Here is an 18381-nt window from a genome sequence, read left to right on the forward strand (position 1 = left end):
ACGTGACTCAACCAAGTTTCGTGGAACAAACTTTTGTGCAAAAAATGGTAATTGTTAGGTCTAAATGTTTTCGCAAAATATGCATAAAATTATATGTCAACAATGACATTTATATTATGTTTCATATATTGATTTTCGCCTGTAAATGTAGAAACAAAGTTAGTCTTCCTTTTAGATTGAATACAATATGTCTGCGCCCTGTAAAATTTTTTCTTATGCAACTTGCAGTGTGCAACTTGTGTAAAAGACGCTGATATTGATTGGCTGGTGTAGATATTTTTGATCTTCCGTGGTGATTTTCAGAGGCGATATGTATCGCTACCGGCGATTTCTGAGAATTGATTTGGCAGTATCTGCCGTTAAACCCTCTGTGAAATCAAAATCATTCTTGACAGCATCTTTACCAAAAGACAGTGTTGTTGACAATTTGAAACCCTTATCAAGCTGTGTATATAGCAGACGCAGCTTTTCTTCAGATGGAGGATTTCAGTCACAAACAAAATACAAGGTATGAAAAATGACCAATATTACTTTGTCTGTAACTGTGAACGAACAAGAAATGTAAATATATGAAGACGCTTAGCATGGAGTTTGGCTCTTATGCAGGAAAAGTATGTTCATGTCTGGTAGATGAGAAAAATGAATTCCTGAGCAACAGTAAACACAAAGCAAAAGCAAATTCTGTTGAGCATGTGTATACACATTAACTCATTTTCTACCTCCTTAATTTTAAAGTATACCATCTCTCTCTCTCTCTCTCTCTCTCTCTCTCTCTCGGTGGGTTGGCAAACTGGTTTTCATTATACAGCTTTGGAGGCCTTTGCTTTCATGTGTTATTACAGCTAACAAATATACATATCGGAGCCTGAATTTGGTACTACCTAGTATCTTCGTAATATTTTCACTTATACAGTACATTGCTTTATATGTTTTATTTTGTTTCAGGTGTTATATGATGGTGAGTGCCCTCTCTGCATGAAGGAAATACGTTTTCTCCAGTATATGGATAAGCGAAGACAAAATAAGCTGGACATGATAGATATATCATCCGCTGATTACAGACCAGAGGATAATGGCGGGATCTCATATGAGACTGCGATGCAGGAAATGCACGTCATTGGGCCAGATAACAAGGTTGGAATTATTATTATTGGATGATGGAGTGAGCAACTTCATGTATACTTTGTGCAGTACATATATAAGCATATACAAACGTTCAAATGCACACAATTGTACATTTAATCACTCTTCACATTGAGGGGTGCAGTTTTCTGTGCAGCTCCAGTTTGACTAATCCTGTCGTGTAATTTTGTTATGGGGTTTTTTACTCCCTTTCACATTTACATGTACACACCTACTCAAAGTTTTTAAACGTAAGAACTTGGTTTGATTTTGTAAAGGATCAAATGTGCTAGTTGAGATGGCTTTATTGCATTGTGCTAGGCTCAACAGTATCACACCTGACACAATACTGTTCACTATGTCAGTTCATTAAGGGAATTGTGATTGTGTTTTTGGATAAAGTACAACTTACTTCCAGAACAGATATCAACCACCAATTGCCTCTGAATAAAGAACCCATAGGTATTTTAAATACATCTAGAATTTAATTTTTTCTTTAGACATTTGCAGAGAAAAGTAATAAGTGCATAACGTTGACTCTAGTTTAGTAAGTACTTATTAACCAAGCCTGATTCTATCTTTTTAAGACACCATCACAATTCCAAATAAAATTCTATCAGTGATATGTGGTTGTTGTCAGGTGTATACCAGGGTGCCAGCCTTCCAGCAGATGTATGGTGCCGTGGGACTGGGCTGGGTGACCTCCTTTACTAAACTCCCAGGAATGCCGCGCCTCATGGACATTTTCTATGGATGGTTTGCTAAGAACAGGCTGCGATGGACAGGAAGGCAGGTCTGCGCCACTGGGCAATGTAAGGTTGAGAGGAGGGATAAGAAATGAAAAAGGTAAAGACTGTCTGGAAGATGTTTCTGCATGCATGTACACCTGTGTGTGTGTGTGTGTGTGTGTGCGTGCGTGCGTGTGTGCGTGCGTGCGTGCGTGAGAGTGTGTGTGTGTGTGTTTGTGAGTGTGTCTGTGGTAACTGTAGGTGTGAACCTCCCCTGCCCCTGGGACAGCAACAAAATGTTGCTGTGGATGGCATGGAAATCTCTAAAAAAATTGTTACTGATAATAAAGCAAAGCATGTGTTTGTAACTGTCAATTTTGTGTAAGTGATGTTAAAAAAATTGGTTTTGAGTAGTAGTTTAATGTATTATTTTTGCGTTTGCTTGTTTATCATTATTGGGCATTATTGAGCAAATAATGGAAAACCGAAGAAATTGTTTTACGTGATATCCTCAGCTTCAGATTGGATAAGCTACCCTATTCGCAGACTGTTTCATGCTCTTATAAATATTTGATTTTGGAATTGAAAGCACTGTTTATATCACAGCCATCAAAGAGAAGAGAATGAAATATAATGTAAGCAATAGATTTGTTGTTATTGTGGTTAAGCAGTCCCGTTGGTGCGGTGTCAGTGACCTTGTAGCATTAGTACGTCATTCAGGGGGTTCCTTTTTTGTTACATAATTGCAAAGTGAACCATAAGGTACTGTGAAATATGAAAAGAGCTGCTTTGTTTTTTTATTGACAAATCATTGAGTTTTTTACAGTGCATTGATTAGTAGGAATAAAGATATCTTCATAATTGATGAGTGGAGTGAGAGTCTAAAAACAATGGTGCTTTTGAGATAATGGTATATGTATTGTTGTCAGACTAGGACAGCTGAATATGCTGTTAAACGAAAGGTTTCTTGTATTTCACATTTATAAAAAAACTGTTAAATCAGAAAAAATAAATAGACAAGTGCTATTAAAAGTAGAAAGAGCTGCTTTGTGTTTTTATTGACAAACCGTTGAGATTTTTTTACAGTGCATTGATTGGTAAGAATAATGGACTCTTCGTAATTGCTGAGTGGAGTGAGAGTCTAAAACACATTCACACTAGCTCTGTTCTGATACTTGTCATTAATGGTGCTTTTTAGGCAATGGTGCATGTATTGAATGCCATATTAAAAGGATAACACTTATTCATTTTGGAAAAAAATGGAATTTCCAGGGGTACTCTTAATAATTTTCCCACATTTACCGATGATTAAAGTTACCTGTCTTACATAATATACCTAAATGAAGCAAAATAAAATTAGAACCAGAAGAAATATTGCTATAGTTAAACCAGTATAAGTGTGTTATGAAGTATTGAGTGAGAAACGTCCGTGGAGGCGAGTATTCCACCCCAGACACCAGCTGACCTGCGCTAGAATTATGGTCAATTGATACAGATTTTAATGAGGCGTAAGATTATATTTTGTAGAGGTGTGGGTTTGGTTGGGCTAGGTTATTGAATAGCAGCATATTTCCAATACTTATTCATTGTTTTACTGTTAATCAATGAGGATTTATTTGTCTTGATGCCAGATATTGCAGAAGTTGGATCAATATTGAGGTGTGAACACAAACACCTTCAGTGAAATATATACACTGTATCATGCTGCTTTAGCTTGCAGGAAGATATCTTGGTGATTGTGACTGCTTTGGTTGTTTGTTCTATCCATTTCAAATCCGTTGTATTTGCATCACAAAACAGAAGAAGAAATCTGTATTTTTGTCATATTAAAAATATTAATATCTTTAATGTGTTATGTAGCCAAAATATTATCGTCAAAAGAAATGTGAATGTATTAAAAGCTATGGTAAAGCATGAATATAAACATACATCTTATTTCACTGTGTGGAATGAATGTGTCATTTGTTTGTGCCCAACCACATCAAATTTTCATTGATAAAATTGGAATGTATTTTTCCTTCATGATAACTGCAAAAAAAAGTAAGCTCTTTAAGTATTCAATGTTAGAGAGTGGGTGGGTCGATCTTAAATTATTTATTTGTAGGTTTTAATGCTGCAAGCATAATTTGACAATATTTGTGTTAGAGATTTTGAGGTTATCAGACATTTCTGATTTAACCCATTTTAAAAAAGGTGGAATAGATTTTTTAAAACTCTGTTACTGATGTTTCCTCTACCTGTTAAGTGCAGACTTGCGTGTACATGTGTGCTTGTTCCTGCTTGTGGGTATGTGTTTGTATTGATGTACGTGCTTGCATGCATCTACACGCGCTTATGTATTATATAGAGATAGAAATGGACAGAGCAAGAGATGGACAGAGAGAGAGAGAGCAAGAGGGAAAGAACGAGAGAGAGAGAGAGCAAGAGAGGAAGAGAGAACAAGAGAGAGAGAGAGAGAGCAAGAGAGGGAGAGAGAAAAAACGAGAGAGGGAGGAAGAAAGAAAAAGCCAGAGAGAGAGTGGGGGGATACTATAGGGAAAGGGAGGTGTTTATTTTTTGTCAGTTATTATGAGAAGAGTTAAAAGTACCCCTGCTACGTCCATCACTAAGACAATCTCCTCACAGTTTACCTGGGTGGTCCATCTCTGACGTGACCACCCATCAAAGAACCTGTTGCGTAATAACTCCAGAAAATTAATGATGTTCCATTTTTTCTACAACATTATTTGCTGCAGTCATGACAGTGGCTTGGTTTGAAGGCATCCTGTGTGGGATTTTCCTGCCAAATCAAATACTAGTACTAATGTAGCTTTGCAGGATATGTACAAATAAAAAGTATGATTTTGGGACATTTTTTTAACAAGGATATTGAACAAAGTACAGAATATTAGTAGCACAGGGTCAGATTGTGATAAGAGCAGTCCGCTGAGGACTCACATCTCTCAAAACTATATGGTGACATGCACGTTCAGTGTTCAAAGTCTAGTTTTTTAAACAGCATCTTGATTAGCTATGACATAAAACTGAGAGTGGTGTGGAAGAGTCTGTCTGTTTTAGACTACTGTAATGACTCCCATCTTTTTGATTGGAATTTATAGATCTTTCAGGTGCAAATACAGAGTACAAAATTTTGAAATCATTAAAATTCTTTTCTGGCACATTTTTATTTGTTGCTACCAATCAATAGGAATTGTATAATTTTTTTGGAATTTATATCATTAAAAAATGCAGTATCTGTAGAATTCACAATTTTTCCCGTTGAAAAGATCAAGTGACTAGGTATGATTAAAATTTTGGCAGGTCTTTCCCACAGTTTTCCTCAGCTCCAATAAAACCTTCAACACAAATGTAGAATGTTATGTGTTCTAATCCCTACCAAAGAAAGACATGGGCATTCTAAAACATCCCCTGTGTTATTGTAAGAAACGAGGATCTGTTTCAACACACAACATAAGTTGAAAATTGTTGTTAGCATAAATGTGCAAATAATTTTATTCAGCAAAGTTGTATAACATAAGGAATCTAATACATTACTTTTCTCATTGTTTCATTTTCTTTAAAAAATGCCCCTATACAATATGTGCTTGTCATCACAACTTTCTTTAGTTACATCACTCTGGCTATGTGAGACAGGTATGTATGTTAAACATTGGTCAATTGTTCTTAAATCTCTCATAGGTCAGTATCATACAGTTGTCTTTAAGAAGAAGTCAGCTATCGGTTTTTATTTCTATATAAAGTCCATCTCTCTCGGCTCTTTATGAAATATTCCATAGATGTTGTCTGTATATATTTGTTGGTACATTTCTGTGAATTAGAGGGTCGGGGTTCATAGGTCTTTGTCTCATTAGGAAATTGCTGATGGCGGAATTTTCAGTAACTGTGTGTGAATTCAGCTGTGGAATTGCAGAAGAAAATGTGTGGAATTATGAAATCTCATAAGACACCTGACCACAATCTAGGCCTCATTCAGAAGCAATCTCTATCATTATTAACACGTCTGTACAGGAAAATGATTCATCTCAGCATACACATTTCTCGTTTCAATTAGGAGACAAACAATTACGAACTGGACAGTTTTATTGCCCGCTGTTTGCAGCAGATATTTACTTAAACTGTGAGTAATTTCTGGATGTGGAAATCATTATCTTTTTCATGCTGCTTGTTTTAGTGTGCTGAGAAAAACTGTGGTCCTTGTACAGAATATACAGATTCCTGGCCCAAAGAACGATGTAGTGGCCATGTAACCATGATGATTTGATTTTTTTAAAGAAACTAATGAGCAGATATCTGTACAGATTCGGGGCCTCAAGGTTTTTAAATACAGCCTTGTTACTTTAACATTGTTTGGAATCTGATCCTTAGATTGTTTTTACCTGTCAGGTTGATTATGCAGATTCCTGGCCCAAAGGTAGAGATGAGGGCCATGGGGAGAGGATAGTGTAAAAACATGGCCCAGGTGCTGATAGAAGGCCAAAATTTCCTTTCATGTGGTAGAAAACATGTGAGAGGAAAACTTCATGTGATTTCAATTGTTCTAAGCAGCATGGATTTATTTAGTGGTCTCAGTGAAATGGTAGTTGATAAGGTATTATATGGAATCAAAGGGAACACAATTGGAACATGATGGCATCTATATTTAGACTATTGAACATGAACAAACAATGTTTTTCTTGTACAAGAGATATTGCTTTAGAAAATTGTCGTTTGTTTTCCATTCATTTTTCTTCCTGCTGTTGGTTGTATAATTTGATATGATTTGTACATGAAAAAAAAGATTTATATTGTACAGAAAGTATTATCTCTTAAAATAAATACTTTATTGTGTCTCTTGTGTGATTCATGCACAGTTTTTGATAAGCGATATTCTGCTTTTGCTTCAAAAGTTGATCGCGTGTTTGATATTCCTTGTACTGACAAAAGATGTAGTTTTTCCAGTTAAACCTCAGCTGCTGATTTGTCCATTAGCCATTTATCAGGAGGCAAATAATTCTGGATGCAAATAAGTCTATGTCATTAATAAATAATTGTTGTATTTCTTTGAAGGAAATGTTGTTGTTTTGTTGTTCTCATTCAGAGTTTTTTTTTTTTCATGGAAAATTCTCTTTGATATATGTCACTGTTTAAAAGAGAAAGGTTATCATTGTGCAGTGTTTTGTTCAGGAAGCTGCAGGAAAGAAACAAAATTTCCAGGAGACAAATGATGAAGTATTGTTGTGAAATGGTATCAATTACTCTTGCTGAGAGCCGTATCAGGGAATCTTCTGCATTGCAACAATATCTTTTATTACATTAGAGGCCCACTGCTGCATTGATGTATCATTTATAAGGTTGATTGAATTTATTTTCATACCATACCAGTTATAAACTCTAATCACAAAGAAATTGATAGCCTTGTTATATTGTTATCTGCTCTCTTTCTAGGAGAGTTAACCCAACTTGTACTTCACAGTTTACGCATTTTGTTTTGATTAATCTTTTTCTGATTCTAAAGAGAGCAACTGAGAAGGTGGATCATCTAAACATCAAAAAGAAAAAAAATAATTTCCTTGGCAATCTTATCTAATGTTCAACTTACTAATGATATTGTTGTACTGAACTGTTGTTTGCGAGGTTGAATTTCAATTTCTTTATTTTTTTTTACCATATTTAATATATAATCACAGAATTATTTGATAAAATGGTTGTATTGCATTTGCTTACATCTGAAATGTATATCAAAGCTTATATATTTCATTGGTTTCACATTGTCTTATTTCTTATTCTGAATTAAACAAAAATAAAAACTGGAACTAAAAACATCAAATGAAAAAAAAAGATTATTAACAGTACACAATAAACCAAACAAGTTGATACTTATGAGATGAGAAAATATATTAATAACAGATAATCTGCAACTGGGAACAGGAAGAACCGAGATTAACGTAATGGTATTGATTAAGATGTGTCCAGACACAACCTAGGAAGAAAAAAAAACTTCCTCTGTTAAAAACAGATTAATAGCAAACCCCCCAGGGAAAGCTGAATAGCTTGTAGTCCCCTTGGCTCCCATCACAAGGTGCAACTGAATTCACATTTAGCACCTAGCTTTCTTCCTTCCTTTGAAGACTGTGCCATCATTTTCTCATTACCTCTCGATCAGCTGTCCGTCAGGTTTCGGAGTCCAATAACACGCGTTAATCCTCATTGCTGTTCCTCCGTCACAACTGGTACCTGCTCTGTCTTGGCACGGACAGAGGCAGGGGGGTGATTGGGGGGGGGGGCACGGATTACAGTTATACCCTATGAAACAAGACAAATGAAGATATATAGAAGAGAACTTCACTGTAATATACAGGACACAGGAATGGATTATTGCCATTTTATCTCATTTTTGTTTTCTTACAGTAATTTACTCAATCTTTTCCATGGGGGAAAATGAATTTTACAGATACTGTATTTTTTAAAGTTATAATTTCTTATTATGAAAACATAGTGTCCCCTTCCCTCCATATCTTCCATTGCCTGGGGAGCTCTCAGTCAGAATATGTGCATGGTGGCCAGGTAGTAGATGGAGGGAAGTGGATATTTTGTGGTCATGGAATTATTTGTCTGTTGGAGAAAAAAAAGGGAGAGGGGAGGCCGATATTTTACTTTTGCACAGAGTTCAGAAAAGAAATGTGTCCATCAGAGTGGAGAAATGTAGCAGAATGTGTGGCAATATAAATTTGTTTTGGTAATTTGATTGTATATGTAGTGGATTTTCCAATTGTAATGTTTTTGTCCTCTCTCCTCATATTGAAATGAAATATTTATCTACGTATCTAGGGTTGTGGAAGTTGACTGAACTGTCAAACTTATATAGAAAAATGGATAAAAGAGGATGAAAAGAGACAAGGTATAGAGGGAGAGGGGAAGGGGAGAGAGATTGTATGCAAAGATTTTGTACTTAAGTTGCAGAATTCTCTGTAGCGTGCATCACATTTTAAAAATGTTTTTTAAAAATTTCCATAAACTAATCATCTATGACTGCACAGCTGTAGCACGTGGCTGAGGTTAACGTCTGATCTATGACATTGCTTTATTTCAAGTAGAGAAAATTTGATGATTCGCATATGACAACTTTTTATAAAGAGAGAAATGTGAGAGAGATTGTAATTTTGCTACAAACTTTTTTCAGTGCTGATGTGTTTCTGTGCACAGGTAAATATTATACAGATATCTTAAAAAGGACATCAGTTATCTTTTTTTTTTTCTTAGTTGTCAAATCCATTTTTTAACTTGGCTGTGAGAAAATGAGCTAATTAAGTTTACTTCTAAGAATACATTCATAATAACATTGCATCTTTCTGAGAAAGGTCGTCACAGAGCCTGAACCACAGCCGGAGAAGCCATTATGCAATATTTCACGTTACTAAGACAACATAAAAAATTCCTGTGTTACTTCTGCTTTCTGCTGGTTGTATAAGCACATATGTAAGATATAACCAACCTTGTTTGCAATGCTGTATGAGCCAAGGTGGAGATGTGTTGTGGAGTTCCGCCACCCTGCTGAGAGAAAATGCTTTCCAGAATTTCATCTGATATCGCCTGCAGAAAACAACAGCTAGACAGATTTTTATAGTTGTACAAGTTGATTTACTATGCTTCAGAATTTGATTGGAATGTTTCTTGTTTTCTTTGAAATGATTCTAGATGGGCTTTAGATGTGCTATGAATTAATAGAGAACTGCTTTCTTAGGTCTTACTTTCAAAATAATTTTTTTTTTTGCTGCCTTAAAATTCTAGCACGTGCATTCGTGTCTGCATGTGTGTGCATACATGCATGTTTCGATGTCAATTTTTCACAATAAGTGCCTAGTAGATAACCAATTTTATTCAATAAAAATGATGCAAGAAAAGTTGTGTAAAGCATGTGCCCAGTTCCTGGGCGGGTTGGGGAGGGAGGGGGAGGGGGGTGCTGACTTGGGATAGAAAGGATGCAGAATGTATGTCAACTTCCTCTACATCAGCCCAAGTTAATTTTCTCTTTGAAAATGGGGGGAAAATGGACCCCTCAAGGTCTACCAAGAATTTAGCTGCAAATTGAGTTGTCTTAGCCTACGTAGTTAATAAATCTCTTCAACAAACAAGATGGAGGAGCATTCAGAGACCTTGCCACAAACAATGTCATCAACAGATATTCTCCTGCTATAATCAGTAGGCACATTACTAAAAGGCTGTGATATGAAATACAGCATAAATAACAAATACTGCTTTTGTGAGACTTAGTGATGCAATCTTTTACCATGAACTGTTATATAATGTAACTATGATATGATGTATATGCTGTCTGTAATACCATTTTTTCCTGACACCAGCTTTCGTCTAAATAATGATTGAAGATAGAGTTGTGTATCACATATGTCTTAGTAGTGAATATTGCATAACCCACATAGTCCTTAATACAGTGCTCAGTCTTGCTGGCGTCGTGGCCCAGCATTTCTTCCACATCTGGGTGAAGCGTGTTGTTGTTGTGGCGTGTTCACTAGGCCGCGGAACGACATAAAATTTCTTCCTTGACAGATTTGTGCAATAGCGCCACCCAAACAAGTGGAAACAAATAGTTGTCAAACCTTTCACTGGAATGAGCCGTAGAACATGCTGCAGATTTTATGACATTGACACGTGTGAAATTGTGAATATGTGTGTGTGTGTGGGGGGGGGGGGGGGGGGGCTAGTTGAAATTTGGGGGGGGGGGGAGTTTAAAGAACGGGCAGCCAGCTCTAAGAGGAGATGGTTATGGTTGCGTTAAACTAAATGATCGACATGTTTTTAAGAGAGCAATTTTATAAAAATTATGTGACCGGACAAAAATTGAGATTTATTAGCAAGGAAGCATGTATGGAAGTCTGATGTGTTTTAAGAGGTGGGGAGAGAGAGAGAGAGAGAGAGAGAGAGAGGAAAAGAGAGAGAAAAAAGAGGGAGAGAGAGAGAAGGAGTGAGTGAGGGAGAGAAAGAGGAGAGAGGGAGAGAGTGAGGGAGAGAGAGAGAGAGAGAGAGAGAGGGGAGAGGAAGAAATAAAAGTACATGTGGGTGGGTGGGGTAGAAAATTAGTATAAAATATTGCAAAATTGGTCTCCACATCTGTTTGGTGCAAAGTATATTAAATTTTAGTCGCAGCTTTTTTACCATTTCCTTAAAGATCGATGGCTTTAATTAATATATCATGTGCCTCCTATGGCTTACATATATCTAGACAGCGAAGGGGAAACTGCGCTAAGACATGCCAAATAGCATATGTTATCCAGATGCGAAGGCTGCAATTTCAATAATTAATTGAAGACTATAAAAACTGCAATTGCTGTGGTGTCATAGTTTGGCAAGCACCTACTGTTTGTTGATAGTGTTGCTATGGTAACTGGTATGTGATTGTGGATTGATATTCTATGTAAATAACCACAGGACATGCAGGGAACCCATTATTATGTAATATAAAGAACATTTTCACATTGAGCAATGTTCTATAAAGGACAAAGCTGCAAGAATAATTAAGGGAATGAAATGAGAAATATAATAAAAAAGGTGGTAGAAATATTAGCTTTTATTACTCATATGAGGTGGTGAATTTTTTATTATTTTTATTTTCTAATTTTTTTGTAATTTATTTATTTATTAGGATAAATGCAACTGCCCGTTAAATTTATATAGCAAAAATTAAAAGATATTATATGTAAATAAGTAAATATTATACATGGGTTCAGAAACTGTATGCAAAAGTCAAACTGCAGAGAGAGAGAGAGATAGTTGGAGGGTTTATTTTATATATATATATATATATATATATATATATATCAATGTTACATCAGATTTGTTCCAAGTGTCAAGATATGTTATATTAGCCATTCCTAGAAATCACAGCCCTGCTTCTGTGTGCAATATTGGACAGAGACAACAGACCCACTTCATCTTCCATATTCAACTTCCATTATTCTAAATTGTCGACTTTATTTATGTGAGGCATTCCAGTTAATGCTCCAAATGTCCAAGAAAAAAATCCGTCTTCATTATGTTTAGTTGAATATGGTGGGTATGGGACTGCTGCATTTTGCTGGATTGGGAGACGATTTTCCATCATTTTGTCATCCATAATAGACGTTAATTTGTTCTTGGTCCCATCCATCAAATCGGCTTTCCCGCCACAATGCCCATTTAGACACCTTTGGTAGGAATTAACAAAATTTGCACTATGAGAGAAAATCATCACATCCGTCAATGACGGGAGATACTTCGTTTGAAGGGCTCGCGGGGCTCGTTAGGGCGGCCATTGCAATTGATTGGTTGTGATAATAGGGAGCGGAAACTGCAGATTCTAAGAGAATTTGACCAATTAATTGTTCTCATTCTGTTGTAAGGAAGTTTAAGACTGGATGAAAAAATGTCTTGGTAGCTGGGATGAACTGAATGTATTGTTTCAGAAGACATACTTGGATACCCTTTCTTTTTAATTGCTTCCTGGAATTTTGCCCATCCCTCATAGTGATTTGACTTTTATCTGTGATGAAATAGAAATAAGATAAGACAGGAGAGAGGGGTGTCCAAAATAGGTTTTGTGTTTTTAAGATTTAATCTTTGTTTAATTTTACAATTTTTCTCCAAAGAAAAAAGAATTAATGTTGAATATTACTACTGATGTGAAGCACCAGTTGATAGGAGTGACTGGGTTAGAGTAATGTTGATTTCTTCATGATTTTAACAGTTATGTTCAAAGAATATAAATATAAAATATGAGAGAGAGAGAAAGAGAGAGAGAGAGAGAGTGGAGAATAGAAATAAAACTGGTATCAGACTCTTTAAAACACACCCAACTCCAAGACTTTTGATGTATATCCTTGTTTCCTTCATTTCCCTTTCATTAAAAAAAAATAAATAAAGAATGCATACATCTTTAAAAGGTTCAAACATTATTCACTTGCAATTTTGTTTGTTTCTTCTTCAGAAAAAAAGGTTTCTCAAAAAATTTCAACACTGTTTAATTGTAAATTTATTTTCCTCTTTTCTTTTAGAAAAATAAAGATTTCACAAGGGCCATACACAGAGGGAGAGTGTGGTGAGAAAAAAGTTCAATGTCCAGAGGCCTTTTGTGGATGCCGAACACCAGAAAATTTCACAAAACGGTGTGAAAATGAACTTATTGCCTTCAATAAATGGACATTTAGTGGGACAAAGATGGACATTAAGCCAGTACTGGACACTCAGGACAAAGATGCACACAAAGTGAGACTTGGACATTAACTCCCCACTGGTCATTAAGTCAAACTGGCCATTGAGAATGTAATGGACATTAACAGGGGTCAGTTGACACCTGTCCTGGAGCTCTGGACAGGGGCGGGGTGGGGGGGGGGAGGACAGTGTCCAAACTGGACGTGAGATTGACCATCGCTGGAGCAGATATCAGGTGACACTGGTGACGTCATGGACAGGTGGCAGGATTCAAGACAAAAATCTGGGATTGCGCTCCGAGATAATGTCAGAATTTGATGATCATTGATCTGTATTAAGAACCAAACATCAGTTAAAAGCACCTGTGTGTTTATTTTAATTTAATTTATTGTTCATAACTGTGATATACCTGAAAAACATTTAAGCCATCGCAATTAGGAAATAAATGTATAACATGTTTGAGTAATGAAAACAACAGCATAGAATTTTGAGGTGTCTTTGGACTGTGGTAAGAGTTGGTTACGGTTGACTTGTTTTTTTTTTCCTTACACTGGTGAACATGCACTCAGTTTATTGGTGTTAACTAGCCCTCCCTGCCTCTCAGTATTAACCATAATTTATGTTGTCTCTTGGCTAGGTGTGGGGCAACACTGAATGGGAAATGTTTGAAATGTTGTTTTGCTGAAAGTTATTTTTTTTTTTTTTTTTTCTGAACTCATGTAAAGACATCATGTTTCATCAAATAAATGATAAAACAAATTGTAAAAGATTTTCTTGATTTTAGGGACTGAATAAAAAAAAAGTCATGCATTCATAATGATAAATAAATGGGATAGATACACAATTTCTCTGAAAAAGTGTGTGAAACAATCCGTAGTTTTTCCTTCCTCTGTACCACTGCTTTATGGCTTTGAGTAAAATACAGAAATTCTGGTGATTACAGGAGTACGTTGGAAACAAGAGGAGGTTTGCCATTCAGTTAAGCTGGTTGCACTCAGCAAAAGTCCCCGCAGAGTTGGATTGATCTCCGTAGACGATGGTGTCTACGTGAATGGGGTCTAAGATCTCTCCCAGAGTTGAAAAGCATTCAGTGAACATTAGATATAAAATGTACTGATATAAATTTACCTCATTTGATTAAATACAACACCAATAGTACACTGAGATTGGAGGGGGGGTGAAGGGAATTCACCTTGATCCTCAGGGTATTACTCTGCTGTCCTAGACCTCAAACTGCAGGGTGTGGAAATACATGGCTCTGTTTAACCACTGATTGAATTAACAACACTTTTAAGTCACTTTTAATTGAATTTAGTTCCATTATACAAAATGATGTGCTGGCAAGACTCCAATTCTCATCATACTTCTCATTAATTGTGTTGAGTCAGTGAACTAATGTAGTATTGTTTGTTATAATTCCCCGGCTGAGGTGACAATAGATAAGGCAGTGGAGAGGATGTTTGAGGAGAAGTGGGATGAAAGATGTTCATTAAGAGTTGGGCAACAGATGGCGAAGGCAGATCAAAGAAGATCATTGGGGAGTTGGATGAAAGAGAGAGGGAGGAAGGGAAGTCAGGAGGGGGGAGGAGAGAGAGAGAGGGAGGGAAGGAGAGAGGAAGGAAGGGAAGTCAGGAGGGGGAGGAGAGAGAGAGAGGGAGGGAAGGAGAGAGGAAGGAAGGGAAGTCAGGAGGGGGAGGAGAGAGAGGAAGGGAAGGAGAGAGCCAGGGAGAAAAAGGGAGGAAGAGGGAGGGTCCAACCCACAGGCAGGGGTTGAGGTTGGAAAGCAGGGCCCTTTTGGACAGATAAAGTCTGCTCTGAGTTGAAATTTATATTTAGATTCTAAAAAATTTTTCAAGTTGGGATTTTGATCAGGTATAACAAACAACAGTGACACATAATGTAAAACATTTCATGTATTTCTTACCATGTGCACTGCAGTAGAGGGCATGTGGAAGGCTTTAACATTATTTAAATATCATTAAAATATGGTCCCTAACGATTAAATCAATAACTGATTGTTTAAAAATAAGCCTCTTGCCCACCAACACAACCATATTTGTTGAAGACAGCTCCTTCAAGGTCTTATTAAATGTAAGTGGACAGTCATTTTCTGTCTTAAAAATAGCATAGTTTGAAAATCAGTTCAGGATTTTGACGTGTGCTTTTTGTAAAGAAATATTTTGCAGGTGAGGTTCAAATTAATCACATATTTAGAAGTGACTGCTTTATTATAGTTACACCAAAATATAACCTATTCTTTGTGGCAGGTTTTCAGCAAACAACTCAGAGTATGAAAATACTTCAAGAACTGAATCATGCCAATATTGAATTCCGACTAAAGCAATAGTATTTATTAAAGGCGGAGAGAACACAAAACATCCTGGCTGACATAGAAGCACATTTTTGAAAGCACCCACTTGAAATTCTGTAATATCTTCATGGAATTGTTCACTTAATCCCTCCTTGGCCTACAAAGAGACGGCGGATCAACCTGTTGAAAGTCACCTCTGACTGTTAACAAACCCCTCGAGTGTTTTTAACACCATTCTGATAGGCTGTCGTCTGCGAAATAATTTACCCAAATGTCTGCAATCTTGTGTAAGACATTCTTATTGAGCAGGATTTTGTTTGCAGGATTCCACCTGCGTTATTGTCGAGGTAGTTGTTACTCACAAAACCACTTTGTGGTCAAACATTTCCCATTTGATTAAAAACTCTGATTAAATTGAAATATTTGGATCTCCTGAATGCTGTGGTATCTTTCTGTTTTGTTTAAAAAAGGGCACCCACATTAAGTCCAGGTGCGAGAAATTTTTGTTGATTCTTTTGAAATAAATACTAATTTATTCATTTCTGTGGCACACATCCTGCCTTGATGTTTGCTGGAGAATGTTTAACTTGTGTTTCAGACGTGAGACGAAACACTGTTTACATTGTGTCAAAAATACTAATCTATTTTATTAACGTGTCAACATTTCATTTTTGCCTGTCAACCAATAAGAGGCGTATGAGAACTCTTAGTCACTTTTGCATAAGAGCTTCAGTACCTATTTTATGATAGAGAGATTTTTCCCCATTAGATGCTAGATATCTGGAAAAAAACATAGCTTTTATTAATTTTTTCACTTCTTAAATATTTAAGAAAAGCAGTAATTTATGCTACTTATCATTTGTAAAAGCCATCCCAATAATTTCATTTGGGTGTGAAGTCGCATCTTTTTACCAGTCAATAGTAATTTTTTTGCTCATCAACACCTTAATGCCTTGCTTCCTGATGATATTAGAGACATTTTGTAAAATCCATAAAAAAACTAGAAATATGTAACAACATAAATTATTTCTGACAGTCCATCTACAAATATTATCTAGATGATATTTTAATATCCACAATCATTACAGTTACAGAGAAGTTAACAATGACAATCTGGTGGTGAAATCAAGTTTTTCATCATCAGCCATCATTAATAGTGCACCAGTACTTAGTGTGATTCTTACGGTGTCTCTCTCTCTCTAATGATGTGACATTTCTTTGTAATTTAAGGACCGTTTAGACAAGGCCTGCTTTGGGTGGACATTCATCCTGGCATTAACATGGGACTGTTTCTTCAGGCCCAGTTAAAAAGACAGGCACTGATTTAGCAAGGAGGTTCAGATAAAAAAAATAACTCAACTTGCTGAACCTAGGTGAATTTTATTTTTTAAAGATTTTTTTTTTAATTTTTGTAATTTTTTTTCACCCATTGTGGTTGAGGGGTCTGGGACCATTTGCAAATGACTCCCATGTGATACTTCTGGTATTTATGTAGTTATATTGTAGTGAGTTGGTATTATATCTAGTCTAGAGAAACATTATTGTTTACATTCTTGCCAAACTGTACATTTTAGCAAGCACGTGCTGTAGCAGAAGTTCCAATAAATATTTATTATGTTTGGCCAGAGCACAATAAAATTTCTGGCCTTAAAGTTAAGACCTCCTCTAAATGTACAATATTTTGTGAAACTTGTCTCTGTTATATTATATGGTCATCCTGTTATGGAAATTAGTCCAATTTTTGAAGTCACCTTCCTCATAAAGTATACTTGAGATAATAATGCCCTCCAGCCAACATCATCCATCTTGAAATTCCCAGGAGAAGGATGACCCATTCTGGTTGGAGGAAGAAATTAACCTCAGAAATTACCGCTTTCAATCACGCATTATTCATATTGCTGCGACTATAGATTGTTAATATTGTGCAGTTTTGGAAAGTTCCACTACCACACCTTTTCTTTAGGAAGAAAATCACAGGATGGTGACCTTGCCCAATGAAGGTAAAGATGGTCTGTTATTCAATAATAACCCACAGTAATAAAGATTTTAAGACTTTCAGTCACAGTATCAAATATGCTGAAGATATGGCATCCTTTAATAAGAAATACATTAACATTGACAAACGTTTTCTTTCTTTCTTTTTTTTTTCTTTTTTGGAAAAAGATCATCCTGTTTTCTAATAGGGGAAGATCAATGAAGGAAATGGGTTTACCACAGGAGTGAGAGACTTCAGAATAGCACTAATTACTTCAACATCTGTGGAACATGGTGTAAGCGGCAGCACTGACCAAAGAAATAAGACTCCAATAACACTTTGGGCCAACTTAATACTCATCATGAAGGCTGGAAACCCAGAGTTTTCCTGATTGAGTTAACAAATGCTTTCTGCAGGACTGCAATGACTGCAATGAGAAGAAATCTTGAGAAATACATATCTCTCTAAAAATGTTAGAAGAAAGTTAATCATGTACAGAGAATTTACGGATATCACTAATAATAAGTTTTCCGTTTTTGTTTCTTTGTGCATATGGCCATATGCTCAGGATGTCATGAATTTTAAACATTTATATATATGATTGATATTATCCAGGCATTACAATTAAATTCTTTAAATTTTGATTATCATAAAAACCACAACTTTAAATCAAAAGATGGAAATGTGGGCAAACAGAAATTTTATTTTAGAAAAGTAAAAAATTAGGCTTATATTTCCAGGTATTCAAAGTTTTCAATAAACATAGATGTGTTAATTAAAGTAATTTTATTACTTTTTTATATTTAATTTTTTATTATTTTTATTTTCTAATAGCTGCTTAGTTAAAAATATTATAAAAATGTCAAGAATTACCCTGATGGTTTTGAATATATAAAAAAATGACATTTTAATTTTTTTAATTTAGTTGTTTATTTATTTAGGGAGTGGAAGAGGAGGGAGGGAGAAGAGGCAATATTGTTTTTATTTCTTTTTAGAGAGGTGCATGGAAAAGATTTTGAAAAAGTCTGCAAAAGATCAAACCCAGGCAAAGCTGGCCTCAGAAT

At 35.8% G+C, this 18381-nt stretch overlaps 1 protein-coding gene across 2 annotated transcripts; it reads left to right on the top strand.

The window, feature by feature from the left end:
• Positions 1-153: 153 nt before the first annotated feature.
• Positions 154-13790, top strand: LOC106169500 (uncharacterized). Of its 2 annotated transcripts, none has more exons than XM_013548963.2 (4): positions 154-508; positions 946-1134; positions 1763-1934; positions 12875-13790. In XM_013548963.2, coding segments are annotated over exons 1-4 (561 nt in total). In that variant the 5' UTR covers positions 154-310; the 3' UTR covers positions 12877-13790. The 2 variants fall into 2 exon arrangements, with proteins under 2 accessions (XP_013404417.2, XP_013404416.2); XM_013548962.2 differs by having other exon boundaries at positions 156-508; positions 1763-1968.
• Positions 13791-18381: the final 4591 nt, after the last annotated feature.

The sequence above is a fragment of the Lingula anatina genome, chromosome 6, assembly GCF_051362555.1.
Source record: "Lingula anatina isolate TDL-2025a chromosome 6, LinAna3.0, whole genome shotgun sequence".
NCBI lineage: Eukaryota > Metazoa > Brachiopoda > Lingulata > Lingulida > Lingulidae > Lingula > Lingula anatina.

What these genes read in the sequence shown, in the direction of transcription:
- LOC106169500 (XM_013548962.2), top strand. Translation starts at nt 311, where the DNA reads ATGTATCGCTACCGGCGATTTCTGAGAATTGATTTGGCAGTATCTGCC. An exon ending in AGTCACAAACAAAATACAAG is followed by an intron (nt 509 to 945) that starts GTATGAAAAATG and finishes ATTTTGTTTCAG; the next exon opens with GTGTTATATGATGGTGAGTG. An exon ending in TCATTGGGCCAGATAACAAG is followed by an intron (nt 1,135 to 1,762) that starts GTTGGAATTATT and finishes GGTTGTTGTCAG; the next exon opens with GTGTATACCAGGGTGCCAGC.